The sequence below is a fragment of the Apteryx mantelli genome, chromosome Z (genome assembly GCF_036417845.1).
Source record: "Apteryx mantelli isolate bAptMan1 chromosome Z, bAptMan1.hap1, whole genome shotgun sequence".
NCBI classification, from domain to species: domain Eukaryota; kingdom Metazoa; phylum Chordata; class Aves; order Apterygiformes; family Apterygidae; genus Apteryx; species Apteryx mantelli.
The window spans coordinates 82,811,135-82,825,566 of record NC_090020.1 but is presented as its reverse complement, the minus strand read 5'-3'; the positions used below and the strand labels follow the sequence as shown (position 1 = coordinate 82,825,566).

Here is a 14,432-nt window from a genome sequence, read left to right as displayed (position 1 = left end):
TCCTCACTGTTTTCCTATGGCCCTGTGCTTTCTTCCCTGCCTGCTAACATCTTTTCTGATGATGTCTTTGACCTCTGTTGCTTTTTCTGGAGTCACCATGCAGAAACAGGCAGCTGCATGTGCAGCCTACAAATGCTCTTTAACACTGGGCAAGGTTCTTGCTCCATTTCCAGCTGCCCTCTGTGATAGCTTAAAGGCTTAATTGCTTTTGTCCAATGCCTTGATAATAAATTGCTTGTGCAAACAATCTGTTTTGCCTAAATTAGTCGTTCCTCTCTCTTGCTCCTGTTTTAAAGAAATACGCCTCTGCCTTCAGCCTCCTGCTGCTCGTCAGAGCTCGGCATCTCCAGGAGGTTGCTGGGATTTGCACGGGAGTCTTTGCAGGCAATTCTTGCTGTGGGGTGCAGCACTGATGCCTGGGCAAGGTGCTCCTGTGAGCCCTCTCTCCGGATTTCTGCTGCTTCAGTTCAGATAGGGCCGCACAAACACTGGATTTGCTGTGTGGTCCAGGTGAGGAACCTGGAGGGGTGGGACTGAGCTGCCCAAGGGGAACAAGCTTCCTCACGTGGTTGTTCTTAACCACATCAAGAGGAGGGAAGGACAACATCTAATCTGAGCATTGCGTGGCTGTGTAGTCTCTCTGAATTTTTACTTTAAACCTTCAAGTCCTTTGGTTCCATGTTTTCTTGGGCGGGAAAGCCCTTTTCCATCAGTCACCTTTGGCAAAAGGGCCTGTTGAAGGCCAGCATAGATTTGGATCTTTGCTGTTGAAGGAAACCAGGAGTTTACTCGCTAATTAAGTGACTTCAGAACAAGGAAGCCTTTCTATTAGGCTTGTTTTGTGGTGGTTTTAGAAAAGGTCCCTAAGAAAAGTCCCTGTTAGGGCAATTGGCCCTTCCCTGTTGTAAGGATTTGGAGGGAGCATAAAGCAGCAGCGTTCTCCTCCCACCTTGGGCCTGTTACAAACAGCTACTCATGGGGAGCAGAGCAGTAAGAAGGTCCACATGGTTTCCCATGACCATCTCTGATGGTGCCTTGGGGAGCATATGGTGGGCCGGGCCAGACACCGAGGACAGGTGAGAGGATCCCAATCCAACGCTCAAACATCAAGAAGAGCTTTTTGCTAGTTCATTACTTATCACGTAATGTAAAGGAAATCCTCTTGCAGGAAGGGGAGAGAAAGAACTGCAGTAATTGCTACCATCTGCAAACATTTGTCTCAGTCTTCATGTGAAGTCTCCCTGTTTCCCACTGGATGTGTGCAGGGATTCAGACTTGCTCCTGTGCATTCAGCAGGAGACAGATCTTCTATTTGCAAGACAGGGAAAACGATGCAAGGAAAAAAATGTTTGCAATTGTTACTACCTAGTCACTTTTCCAGTCTGATTAAAGCACATATATTCATATGTTCATTGTCTTGGAGCTTAATGATGAGTCAAGAGGCAACACTAAAAATAGTATAAACTCTGAAAAACCATTACCTGTGTTTACTATAGCTGTTGAAGTGGGATAAAGAGGGTTAGACATCGATGGGAAACAAGAAAGGAAGAGATCAGTGTGTTTATTCCACTTTCAGATGTACATGCTCTTAATTCAAAGTGCAGCATTTGATGCAGTTCTTATTTATTATTATTACATACAAAGTCCCCCCAGAGTATTTATTTTGTTAAATTACCCATCTAAAATTAAATACAGCCTCTTGTCAGCGTTTATGTTCTTCTGCCCATTCTTATAATTATTGTTGATAAGAGTTGGCTTTCAAGCTAACAGCATGTGGATTGATAAGACAGCTATTACTGTGTTACCTGAGTGCTTTTTAGAAAGCTTAGCTCAAGGGCAAATCGTGTTTCTTCTAAAGCGCGCTATGCAGGTTCCCCAGCCTGCAGAACGCTGCTGAAGGTGGTATTTGTAACTGCAAAGTATTGCTGCTCTGCTAGTATCTGAAAAACTGCTGAAACTGCTGACTCGTGGGCACTGGAAATCAGTAAGCATGGCTGGTTTTGGGACTGCACAGTGGGGTGCCTCCAGTTTGGGCTTTTGAATCGCCGGAGGGTTTTGGCTGCTTTCCTTTCTGCTCCTCTCTTCTGCTCTCCGATGCTCTTCTCGTCATCCTCAGGTAATAGATCCGGTTGGCCTCTGGGTAGGTGACTTTGCAGAGCGGGAGTTTGTAGATGGCTGGGTTCTCTGAAGTGAGCAGCAAAAAGAGAAGTGCGGAGAAGCAAAAAGGCCAGGTGCAGAGTGGTAATCCCAGCTGGGAGAGGAAAGGACAGACAGGTGCATTTTGGCATCTCTCTTTGCATGTTCCCTTTGCTCACTTCTGCCTGTTCCTAAATTCTTGCAGCTGAGGAGCTGGGAGAGTCTGTGCTTCCCCGAGGACAGTTCTGACACAGGACATGCCTTCCTCAAATCCCCCATACCAGATCCCTGTTCAGATCCAGAGGAGGATACCCAGAAGCAGGTAGCTACGTGGAGGTGGCTACCTGTGGGCTAAGGTCCTGCTACAGTCAGAGGAGAGCTAGTCAATGCAGTCTGGGAAGTTACTCTGCTGACCAAATGTTGATTCAGCTTCTCAAGCATCGGTATCCAGTGATATCCGAAATGTGTTGGGCAATGTAAGGCATCCTACATTGGAGACCTGGGTCCAAGTGTAGGTCAGGATGGCACTTGACACCAATATTCAAGCAATTGAACCAAGCTCCAGAGCTCTGCTGGCTCTGCTGACAGCCAAGACACCCAGCTCACAGGCAGACATTTAAGTGCTCTGATCCACAAACCAAATCCCACTTGCACAGCCCTGCAAAATACCCTGTACTGCAGGTACCATTCACGCAGATTCACTGTCTCGCTGTCCTCAACACCCACGCATTACTGGTGTTGAGTCCAACCCTCTCTCTTGCTCTGTGACCCCACCTCTAGGGTTGACTAGGGATCTACCAAAACCAAGATCCTAAGGGGGGGTGTGTGTGGGAAAAAGCAGCAGGTTTAGTTAGGTTCAGTTGGGCAAATTAAGTTGATTACAAAAATTTAACTTTTGGGTCTCTGATTTTTTCCAGGTCGTTCATCTTTAGGAAAAAAAACACAAAACAAAACCCCCAAAGGCATCCTAAAAGCAGGTGTGCTTAACAAAGCCACCCTTTGCATGGACCTACACTGTATTGAGAGGATGCCAGGTGAATGCATTTAATGTGTGAAGCTGCTTGTTTTAAATATGTTTTTTTTTTCTTTTAAGTTGCCAAATCAATTTCCTTAAAATATGGTTTTGCTTTGGTCTCTCAGAGACCTTAAAGAGAAACAAAGCTTGACAGTACTAGCTTCAGCTTTCTCTGAGACCAGTGCACTTGGACAGCTCAAAAGACAGAAAAAATGATTTTCCTCCTCATTAAACTGGTTCTCATATTCAGACCAAACTTGAATAATAATGGGAGTGGGGGAGAAAAAGACCTCAGAAGAAACAAGGAAAACTTTATACCACTGGAATTTGCTCAAAAACATTGCATGCAACTGAATATTATATCTCAAACTGAGTTGTTGCTGGAATTCACCTGTACGTGCATACTCCTACTGTGGATAAGACGCTTTGAAGGTCTTTGAAATCTTATTATCGGTTGCAGAGTCTGTAAGTGCACAATTCAACTGACACAGACTCTGTACAAAACCTGCCACTGGCTGCAGAATTCGCACTTCAGTACTGTCAAAACTGTCAAGGAAATGCCACAAAATTCTCCATGTCCTGATATCATAACAAAGCCAGAATACTTTTTTTTTGTTGTTATAAAAACCTCCCAAAAAAAACAAACTTACCACAGATAGCATATTAGTAAGAGCTGCTCCAGAGTAGGCACAAAATAATGCTGAGAAAAGAAGACAAAAGACAGCTCAAGATGGAGAAGATCTTGCTCATCCCTCCAAAGAAATTACTAGAAATAGTAATTCTTTCCAAATGCCCTGTAAAGTATCTTCCCAGCTGCCTGTCGTGAGATTAACATTGGCATTTTCACTAATTGTTGAATTTTAAAGTGCTACATCTGCCTGTCTGAACTAAATTTGGCCCAAATTTGCTTTGTTTAGATGGGTGGTGAATGCAAAGCACTCTGTTTCATCAAGAATAGATGACAGTGGTATATCTTTTATCCATTGACACAACTTGACTTGTGTGCGGTGGGGGATCACGGTCACTCTCCACCAGTCTGTCCTGTGGCTTCAGACCACAAGTAGTTAGTTGTAGGACTCCTAGTCACAGGATTTCATAGATGGAAAAGCAGGAGCTGAGGTCGGGGACCCAAGGACAGAGTCATGGAAGAGAAAGCTACTGAGTGATACTGAGTACACAGGAACTACACTCGGTTCAGGAAAGCTACTAAATTGCAAATGATTGGAGGCTCGGTGACTCCTCATGGGGATATTATGTATGCTTACACTGTTCTTAAACTCTTCCCATAGTGTCCGTCTTTGGCTGCTCACGAGGTATTTGGCTAGATGGATCTTAAACTGACCACGTGCAACAGCTCTGATGTTCTTCTGACACGCTTCCTCTAAGGATATATATAGTTACGAAATGGCTGCTTCTGTGAATCTGGGTTGCTAATCTGTTGAAGGCCTGCTTGTGGCATAGCTGCCTTCTCACAGAAACTGCATTTCTGCCCTTTCTAGATATTTCTATGTTAAGAGTGCCTAAAAGCCTCTCTTCTTGCATTTGCTGCTTGGATGTCCAAAGCTCAACTCCAATGCCGTCGCAGAAATAACTCCTGTGTAGTACCTAGCTTTGCAGCAGAGCTGTCGCCCTCGCTCTGAGCCTACACAGTTCATAGACTGCCTGGCTACATAGATCTTTTTGGCATCCCTTTTCATATAAGACACGTACCACAGGCAAGGGCCAGCAGATGAGCCTGCCAGGTCAGGGCATAGAACATGCCTCCAATCGCGATGCAAGCAAGTGCACAGTTATAATTGTGTAAGCCGAGGTAGATGCTGCCAAATGGTGTTGCAATGGTCAGCGCTGCAAGACAAAAAAACAGGGCTGTGAGGTTAGGTACGAAATGTATCTGCAGGAGTTGTCGTTTGCTGGGAGTCTGTTGTGTCTTCCCTGTGACACCTGTGCAAATTTAACTGTGCTCACACTCGCGTAACTGCCACATGCAGGGGAAGGATGAAGTCAGATGGGGCTTGTTATTTTGGAGCTGTGATGGTGTCCCTGGAGCTGGAGTTTGGCCCAGTCTCAAGGACTCTTTCAGGCAAGACTTTCTGGCTATGCCTTAAGTGTTTTGTAGTTAGTCCCCCAGATGTTCGGATGTGGTCACTCCATCACTGCTGTGGAAGTTCTCCAGTGGGATAGGAGCTGAGGGTCTGCTCCAAACCTGACCTCATAAGTGCTTCTACAGGATTTCTCACAGGCTTCATGAGCGCTGGTAAAAATGATAGCACAATACACAGTGAACAGGCCACTGTAAGGTGTTCCCAGCTTTTCTCAACTGGGTGTAGCTGTTCATGTCACCTTTAAGATTAATATATTTCCCACTGTGATGTTCTCATTTCTTTTCTGTTCCTCATCACCATGCCTGTCCCCAAATACTTTCTTTTGATCTTTCTTTTCAAGATTAAATGTCAGACCTGTGCAAAACCTGCCAAATGCTCTTAGCCATACAAAATGTGTATAGTTTTGTTTTAAAACCCAGACACGAGGCAGCTCACATCTTGTACAAAGCATTTCAGAACCCAGATCAGAACTTATTAGTGGATGGCTGTGCTTTTTTTTTTTTTTTTTTAAGTAAGTTCTAAGACCACGCTTATTCAATCACATTTTTTATTATAATTGATCAAATAGATAGCAGTAATCTTGCCTAACTTCAAGGGTCAGATTCTCTCAACTTAAGGTTGTTTCTCTGATTAGTGGAGAGACAGACCTTTTTGGATAGTATTCATTTAACTTTTTTTTTTTTTAATGTCTACAGCAGGAGAGGACAAAATGCATCCTGGAAGAAGCTGATCTGACTGATCAGCTCTGAGGCAGACATCTGCATGCTTGTGGTGGCAAGAGATCAGTGGAGTTATTTTTCTAGGTTTCTTTATCTCTGTGGGATTCATCACCCCTAATAGTAGGAGTAAGCAGGGTGGAAGAAACCACCTGCATGAGTTGCAAAGCCTAGTAACAAATTCGGAACTTAAAAAAAAAAAACTTCTTTGATTCTTGCCTTCACCATGTTGGGTAACCTTCACTAAGGCTTCCAATTTACAGGCAGTTTCAAAGATGGAGTGGAGACCCAAGTATGAAAGCTATGGAAGTGTGAAGTCTGGACAGAGTTATATAATGACTTGACTGAAGATATTCTAGATACAAAAATGCCTTTAGTAAATACTCTTTCTTACCTGCCAGCATCCCTACTGTTGATCCAATTGCAGCATGTAAGCAAATCAGTGGAGAGGAGATAAGTAAAGCAACGAGGAAGATGCCTCCAGTCCAAGGGTTTTCACAACCGTATACTTGACCAACACCGACCGGAATGGATTGCAAGAGCTGCAGCATCCAGTGGAAAAGGGCACGTTAGGGTATCACTGTACTCAAGAGGACGCAGCCGTTATTTTGTCAAAGCTATCGGTTAGGAAGGAAGTAAACCTGGGACTGTCAGGTGAATGTGGGCACACATGTTCTTCAAAGCGGAGTTAGTGCACTGTTTGGTCTGAACTTCATCAGTCCAAGACAGACTGACCTTTCTTCTGGAATGTGGTAATATGGTTTTTTTTTGAGAAAGTGAAAGCAGGAAAGGGATCAGCTCAGGAAAATATCTCTGTAAAAATGAAGGCCTGCAAAAACTATTCATTAAGTCCGTCTTAGGGATTCTAATGGTCTCTCCTGGCTCTTGGTCCTGAGTGTGTTATGGTATGAAGAAGATACCAGAATTGTGGTACGCTATTTTTCCAGTCTCAGCTCTTTCTGGGACTGAATAGTTTTGCTCTAGAAGGGACTTTAGTCCAATACTCCTAGAATTTGGCATATATTACAGTGATTCCTCAAAGTTTCAAATAAATGCAGCTGATCAGGCTGACTTGAAAAGACTCAGGAGGGGGAAAAAAAAAAAAGCTTTATTGTGTTGCTATTGAACAAGATGGCTTTATCAGAGAGGAGGTGCAGCTGAGTACGTGAAGTATGTGATCATCTAACAATGACATAGGAGATAAGTGGGTAACCCCAGTATAGCTCCTAACATACCTGAATAACTTCTGGGCTAACAGATGGTTCTTTTGAATATGAAGCTGGAGAGCAGCCTTGCTTGTGATTCTAGTGTGTGTTCAGCCAAGAAATAAAGGATAGGAAGAAAAAACTACTATATAGGAAGTATGTAAACAGGAGGTGCTGCAAACCCTTTTGGCTAAAGGCTAGAGCATAAGGAGGTCATGGTGGTACGAATTAACTCAAATCAGCCAGCCCCACCATAGAATTCCTGCCTAGAAAAGTTATAGTTTTTCTTCTTCACTAAAGTTCCCCTGAGGCTGCTTTGGGAGTGTGAATTTACTTTGGGAGTGTGTATTTTACTTCTGTAACAAGGCCCCTTCCAGTGCCAGAGCTGGACTGAGGCGACTGGGTGTAAATGAGTCCCTCTGGGACCATGGTGTTTCTTTCCTCTTTTTGTCACTGACTGTATTGCTGATGTCCCTTTAACCACATCTGGACAGCTGGAGCGTGTATCCAGATGTGCTTTTGTACTGTGTTTCTGTATCAACATCACTTGAGACTTATTTTGGGACAGTCCAACTCTAGGTAGAGTGAGAGGTCCAAGATCTCTGCTCTGCCAGGCTCTATCAGCCTTTCTGGGGCATCGGCCAAGGCTGCCACTGGGTCTGTTACAGCAGTGTTATTTGTTAAGGACTGACCTGGTTTGTTTCTGTGAGTTGTTACTGGTTGTGCATATCGTATGCTCACTCTGACCCATGCAAAGTTGATATCCAGAGCTGAATGCCTTCACGCTCACCTTTTTAATGAAATAAGGTAAATTTGGTGTTGCAGGGAAGCTTACCAGGGGCACGTTGATTGCAGACCAGGTGATGTTGGGTGCTGATGTTACAGGCTGGATGAGGGTTGTAGGAAAGAAGGGGTTGTAGTGTCCTGTGGCTGCCAAATACAAAGTTACTGCAATATTGAAAGGCAGAGTGAAAACAGGAAGGTCCCATTTACTGAAGACTGATGCCAAAGCACTGGACAGGACTGGACTGAAAAGAAAAAGAGTTGTTTGTAGTGGTTACAGGGGCAAAGCATCCTACGATATTGGTCATAAGCTCATGATGTTACTGTACACTGCACAGTACTTCTAAATTAATATGGAATTTTCTGTAAACTGAGCTTCCTTCTTAAGAAACATGACCGAGTCTATTTAGTATGTAAAGTACTTGGGGTGACCCTCAAATGATTTAGAGATCAAAGAAATGCTCAGAAGCATTTGAAATGCTGTATATGGCTTTGCCCAAAGGTCCCGGCTGTAGAAACTGGGATATACATTTCACAAGATCTGCTTTCCTCAGGAGACTTCCAGACTGCCCTGTTTCTGGTTGAAGTGGGTGTCCTGCATGAATGGCCTTTCTGGGAGCATATTGACAAGGTATTATCTGGTTCTTGTGGGGCTCAGAAAGCATGTGGGACGGGATGAAAAGCCAGGTCCTGTCCTTGATGGAAGTGGACCATGTTCTGTTGATTTCAGCTGAGCTTCCCTGATGTGCAGCTCTTACGGTCAACCTCCAAGTAGGAGTGGACATTGCACACTTAAAATTAGACTTGAATACATTTTTCAAGAAGCTGAGTTTGAGTCCTAGAAGGTCGTAAGCTGTTTCTGATTAAAAAAACAAACTATTTGGCATTTCAAAAGCAACATCTTGTGTCCTGTTGTGTTGATACTATCAGTGAGAAAATGCTTTGTTCTCCCTGTATAATCTCAGATGAAGCCTATTCTTTTATGACAAGTTCAGTTTCCAGATCAGTTTACAGATTTCCTTGCTTTTAGCTGTAGAAAAAAGTCAACACTTCTGTGAAAGTGGTGTCCTATTTTCTCTGTTGAAATACATAATTTCTGCCAGCTATACATCTTGTCAGGAGAAAAAAAAAAAAGAAAAAATTTCAAAAATGCTGGCTTTTAAACTTGAAATTCAAAGTATCATTTGGAAAAAAAAATCACTGAAATGTCTAATTTTAAAATCTTTCAGCTCTCCCCCTGAGTTTTACGAACTTAAAAAAAAAGTCTGAATAAAAAAGCCTCAAGGAATTTTGGCAGACAAGACAGACTAAACATTCTTGCAACATGTTCTGGGTTTTGAGAGGCTGTTGCAAAATGACCTTCATTCAGAGTGACTGAAGAAATAAAATACGAAGAAATCTTATTTTAGAAGTGGTGAAATGCAATAATGATTTTTCTTATCACTAACAATGGTTAAAATGTAAACCTTGAATTAATTTCAATTAAGGCTGTTAGGTGGATTCTGCAGTGCTGTTAAGGTCTGTATTTGTAAATGGTCAACTTGATCTTAAAAGGACCTTGTCTGGCACTCGGTTAGTTGGAGGAATTCATTCGGCTCATGACTAGTTGCGTATCTAAGATGGGGAAGATACAGTTCAGCTGGAGGGAAAGCACCAGGTCAGTTCAGCACCTGGATATGTAAGAACCATTTGTGTTGGGCACAATTTCAGCCACCCTGAACATGGCCTACTGACGAGGGGCATCTGCAGAGTGAAGTAGGGCAGCTTTGTCCATGTGCTGTAATCGGTGTTGTGTGTTCGCTCAGCCTCGTGCTGAAGCCCTTCAAGCTCTGTGCATTGACCAATGCTCTTTCCAGCTCCACAGTGGAGCAGCAGAAGCTGTGCCGCAGCCCACAGAAGGGGATCATTTCAGTGGTGCTGTTGTAGGGGACTGGGCAGAGAGGACCTGCAATATGTGTAAGCTGAGTATATTGGGATTCCTCATTCTCTGAGAAATTGTCACTAGAGGAGCAGTGACTGGTGCTCAGGGCAAAGAGAAGTGACACTTACCAGGCCATGGATATAACCCCCACAGGAGGTAGAAGCCACCAGTAGTAATTCCCTTTGTCAGAGTAGACGGCCATGAGCAGTCCCACCAAGAGCCCGTTATAGCCGTACAGCCCTGCTGCAATGGCTGACCTGCGATTGAAAGGAATATGTGCAAGGAAGTAAGCTTTGCTGAAGGTGACCTGTCCCAGGGACTTGCTGAAATGCAATTTCCAAGTGCCCTGCTCCTGGTAAAGGGACCATAGGGAAAGGGTGGAAAAGCAGCGAGGTAGCTGCTGTATGCTCAACCCACACTGGGGAGTGAAAGGCATAATTTGGAGCCTGTTGAATGGTGATGGGGTATCTGGAGTGACCCGGAGAACCTGTGGGATTGAAATGATAACATATCCTAATGGTAACCAGAGAGGTATAACGGTCTACTCTCACAGCTACAGTCAGCTATCGTGACATGCCAGTTCCTCAGGGACCCTAGGACTGGAATCACAGTGCTGTCCTCACCTAACTACCTCCGTGCCATCCATAAGCTGGTCTGATGGCTTTTAGCTGTGAACATGGCACTTGGGGACTTCTGTGCCTGACACTGTGAAGGTGCCACTGTCTGCCTCTTCCAGCCCAAGGGAAGGGACACTAAACAGAGGGGATTGCAAGACCTCCTTAGCTTGGATTAGTTGGAATAACCCATGGAGTCTTAAAACAGGAGACAAGCAGGAAAAGAGAAATCAAAAAAAACCTCTCAAGTCTGCACCTGCAAATCTCCCTTCTTTAGGAACAAAAACTCTTTCAAGAGTCAATGACTGAGAGAGAAGAGGAACCAAGAAGTCACAGTTGGCTTCGCTGGAGCAACATGGAGCAGAGTGTGTGCCTGTATGTGCATGGGGTTGTGGGGGACATCTGAGGAGCTGGAGGTGTTGTGAAGGATAGGGGAGATGCTGTGGGGCATGTGGGGACATTTAGAAGTCTGTAAGGGACATTGTAGGGTGCTGAAAGCATTGTGTGGTGGGCAGTAGGGATGCTGTGGGGGCCTGAGGTACTGCAGTGGGGTAGTAGAGGACATGTTGAGGCAGAGCGAGATGTGTGACCCAGTGCTGGAGACGTGTTGAGTTCAGTGCTTCCCCTGTTTATCTGAGCTGGCTGTTCCCTAGCCTAGGCCCTGACAGTGTTTGGTCACTGGGTGCCTAGCTCATGACTAAAACCGCCACCATTTCCCCCAAAGCGGAGTCTCCTACCTAACTCACCATGTGAGTGGGTGGACATGATGGGTGGGAACACAGCTAACTTGGGGGTTTGCCCAAACCTGTGTGAGGTCTCCTCTTGGATGAGGATGCCCCAGGTGCAGCTGTGGAAGGACTCAGAAACAGAGCTGACCTGCGCGTGTCAGAGACCCGCGGGGCGGGAAGGGAGCTGCATGGTGCTGTTGTGTGCACAGCCAAGCCACCCTGGCCTATCTGCCCACCGACCCCTGGAGAGCAAAGCTACACAAACACGGGGCTGCAACCCATTGATATGTCTGTGATAATGTAATGACCAATTTTTATTAAGCACCCTGTTCCAAGTACCACCTACCTGTCCTGACTGAGGGTCAGGGCTGTTAATGTCGAAACGGCCGTCCCAGTACAGCCTGTGATCGTCCACCAGGGATTCTGGATGAAAAGCCCCACTAAAATGATGATCCCACTGAGAGGGTTGTTAACAAACATCACTTGAGAGGTCCCTCGCAAGATCCAGTCCACGAGCTGAACCATTAGGGGTTTGTCTGAAGGAGATCAAATAAAAAGCCTAGAGATAAGACATCGTTGCAGCACTCAAAGCACACTCGGCTTTACAGTCACTTGCTGGCTGCAGAATAGAGGCAGTGTATCAACAGGACTGTAAAACCGGTCTCTGATTTATTACTGTCTGAACATATTTTGCATCTGGCACTTGAAAGGCTAACAGGGATGGATGGGGCACCGCTCTGAAGTTTGTGGAGGGATTAAAAAAATTGGTTTATTTATGGTGGTCAAAAATAGTCTTTCTTGCTTGGTAGATTGCATAAGATTCTGCTATAAATTTAATGAGGAAGCAGACCCACTTCTGTGTATAATTCAGCTGCAGAGAGGGACTTAGGCAAAGACTGAAACTAGTTTGTGTATGTATAGGGAAATATGAAAAGAAGACACTTCTACTGTTAGGGAGAAAGCTAGAGACTCAGAACATTGAGGCACATCATGTATAGGAGATGGGGTCAGACTGGTAAAGGTGTTTCCTTCCCTAAAAACGGACTTCAGGAACTGAAGAACCTAAATTAAGAGAATAGTTACAGTTCTGACTGTACTCAATGGAAAGAGGCAGCTTGGCCTATACGAGATGGGAATTGCTCTCCAGAGAAGACCATTGAATCCGGACAGAGCAGAGGCAAATGGGTGCTGAACTCGAGTACTCGGGTGAGTGCATAAGGGCGGTGGGAAGTATGCAGGGCTGGGGGCTGCCTGTTGGACGTTATCTAGCTGTGGTGTTCCTCATGATTTCAGTGTGCAGAGAAGGGTCTCAGCAGCACTGCAATAACTCCTTACTGCTGTTTCTTCTATTGCAAATTGACTTGAGGTCTCTTAGCACCACGCTTCTGGGAAGCGTGTAACCATTTTTGTATCGCTGTGTGTTATTATGCACACTAAGAATATTTGAATGAGAAAGAAGCTCTGTTTGCACGTAATATAGCACCTGTTCATGCAATATGTGCATCTTTCATTCATGTTCTTAAATATTAAAATTAATTGAATTACTCAGCTACATTAATAATGTATTGTTGACTAAATTATTAATTGGGCATGGCACAAAGTGTCAGACTACTTCTTAATCTGTGCAACCTCTTATTTCTAATAACAACCCTCCCTTCTCTTCCACTTCCTTTCTATGTTGTATTTGCACTGGAGTCTCCAGTCTTGTTTTCTGAGGACAATTAGCCTGGATAGAGGAGGTTTGAAGAGGTGGGTGCCATTCTGGTAGCTGGCCTCCTCAGCATCACCCAGGGCTGGGTGCTAGCTAAGGGACTGCTTAGCAAGCTTCCCCCAGGTGCTGCGTTGTTGGGGAACTGGACGGGTACAATGAGGGAGGAATGTGTTCCTCAGAAGGGGAAAAAGGACTGGGCTCATTTGAAGTAATTTTTACTGATGTATGGTGTTGAGCTATGAAATGTATCAGCAGCGCTATTGGTTTCAGACACAAGTATTAACTATAAGTATTCAAATATAACTAGTAGGGGGGGGCAGGAGACTTCTCAGAACATTGAGTAGCAAAAGCTGTCTACCAACTGTGGACACCTGGAGTAAAGAGAAAGCAGGAGGAGAAATCCTCCAGTGGCTGGGGATTGCATTGCGGGCTGGCCAAGCTCCCTGTCTGGGGACATCTTGGCTGCCTCCTCGCCAGGGATAGCCACTGCGTAGGCAGGTGGTATGCAACCGTCTCTTATTTCTCTTCTGTTGTTGGAGTTGTACTGTTAATGCACCCAGTCTTGATAGAGGACCCACAGTCTTAAACAGCCTCTCAAAGCTCCATATCCCTAATAATGCTGGGTAACACAGGCCATCTGGTCATGTATTGTTCCTGTCTGGACAGTAAAGCTTGGAGATCAGTACTTGCTTTGAATTTTTTAGCTACATAACACCCACAGTGCTTATTGTTCCCCCAAGGCTGGTAATACAAGAGCATTTCCCTGCACAATCGGGAGTCAAGTCCCCGCTGTCAGCCCACACATGGATGAGAGGACACTCATTGATCCAAAGCATTTACAAATGAAACCAATTCCCCAGCCCTGGTGTGTAATGCAGGACACGGCTATAAGAAACATGATGCTAATGACACATGATTGATTAAGTGTAAAAAATTTCTTTTCTCTCCGCTGAACTATGTGAGCGGTCATGGTAAGGGCAAGAGGATGCAGTAGGATTCCCTTTCTGAGAATAAAATGATTTGGGCTGAGAAGGCAGAAGTTCCCAGTGAGCTCTGACTGTACCGCTCGCTGTGTTAGAAAGTGCTGACAGATGATCCCTGCTGGCTGTTCCTACCTGGAGAGCCCCAAACACAAGCCCTGTGCTTACCTTTCATCCAGTCTCCACACTCTTTCATTTCTCCTGTGAGATATCCAAAAAGTTGATGGATTTGCTTTCCACTTCTCTGCAGCAGGTCCTGGGCTCTTGGCTTCTTCTCCGCATACAGCTTTCTCTCACTAGGACATTCAGCAACAACAATTTCTCCAAGCTCCATCTCTTCAGGCTGAAGCAGGAACTGTAAATCATGAAGCCTGTGCATTAGAAAACCTTTTTGGTTATGCCTGACTAGTTTCTGCTGTAGTTTAGAGCCCCATGATGATGTCCTTAGTCAAGGAAGGGACGATTCACTAGAGAAGGGATGTGCACATGGCCATGACCCTGCCTGAACCACTGCCAGGAGC

The 14,432-nt window shown here is 44.8% G+C and overlaps 1 protein-coding gene across 1 annotated transcript in view; it reads right to left on the bottom strand.

Moving 5' to 3' along the window:
- LOC106489351 (urea transporter 2-like) overlaps window positions 1-14,119 on the bottom strand; it is a 38,725-nt gene extending 24,606 nt beyond the window's left edge. Inside the window, exons 1-8 of the mRNA XM_013948534.2 lie at window positions 14,080-14,119; window positions 11,567-11,756; window positions 10,007-10,135; window positions 8,010-8,202; window positions 6,364-6,511; window positions 4,862-4,996; window positions 3,802-3,851; window positions 2,013-2,251 (exon numbers count right to left, since the gene is read on the bottom strand). Of these exons, the coding sequence (XP_013803988.2) occupies window positions 2,013-2,251; window positions 3,802-3,851; window positions 4,862-4,996; window positions 6,364-6,511; window positions 8,010-8,202; window positions 10,007-10,135; window positions 11,567-11,756; window positions 14,080-14,107 (1,112 nt within the window). The 5' untranslated portion in view covers window positions 14,108-14,119. The remainder of the gene's footprint in view (window positions 1-2,012; window positions 2,252-3,801; window positions 3,852-4,861; window positions 4,997-6,363; window positions 6,512-8,009; window positions 8,203-10,006; window positions 10,136-11,566; window positions 11,757-14,079) is intronic.
- Window positions 14,120-14,432: the final 313 nt, after the last annotated feature.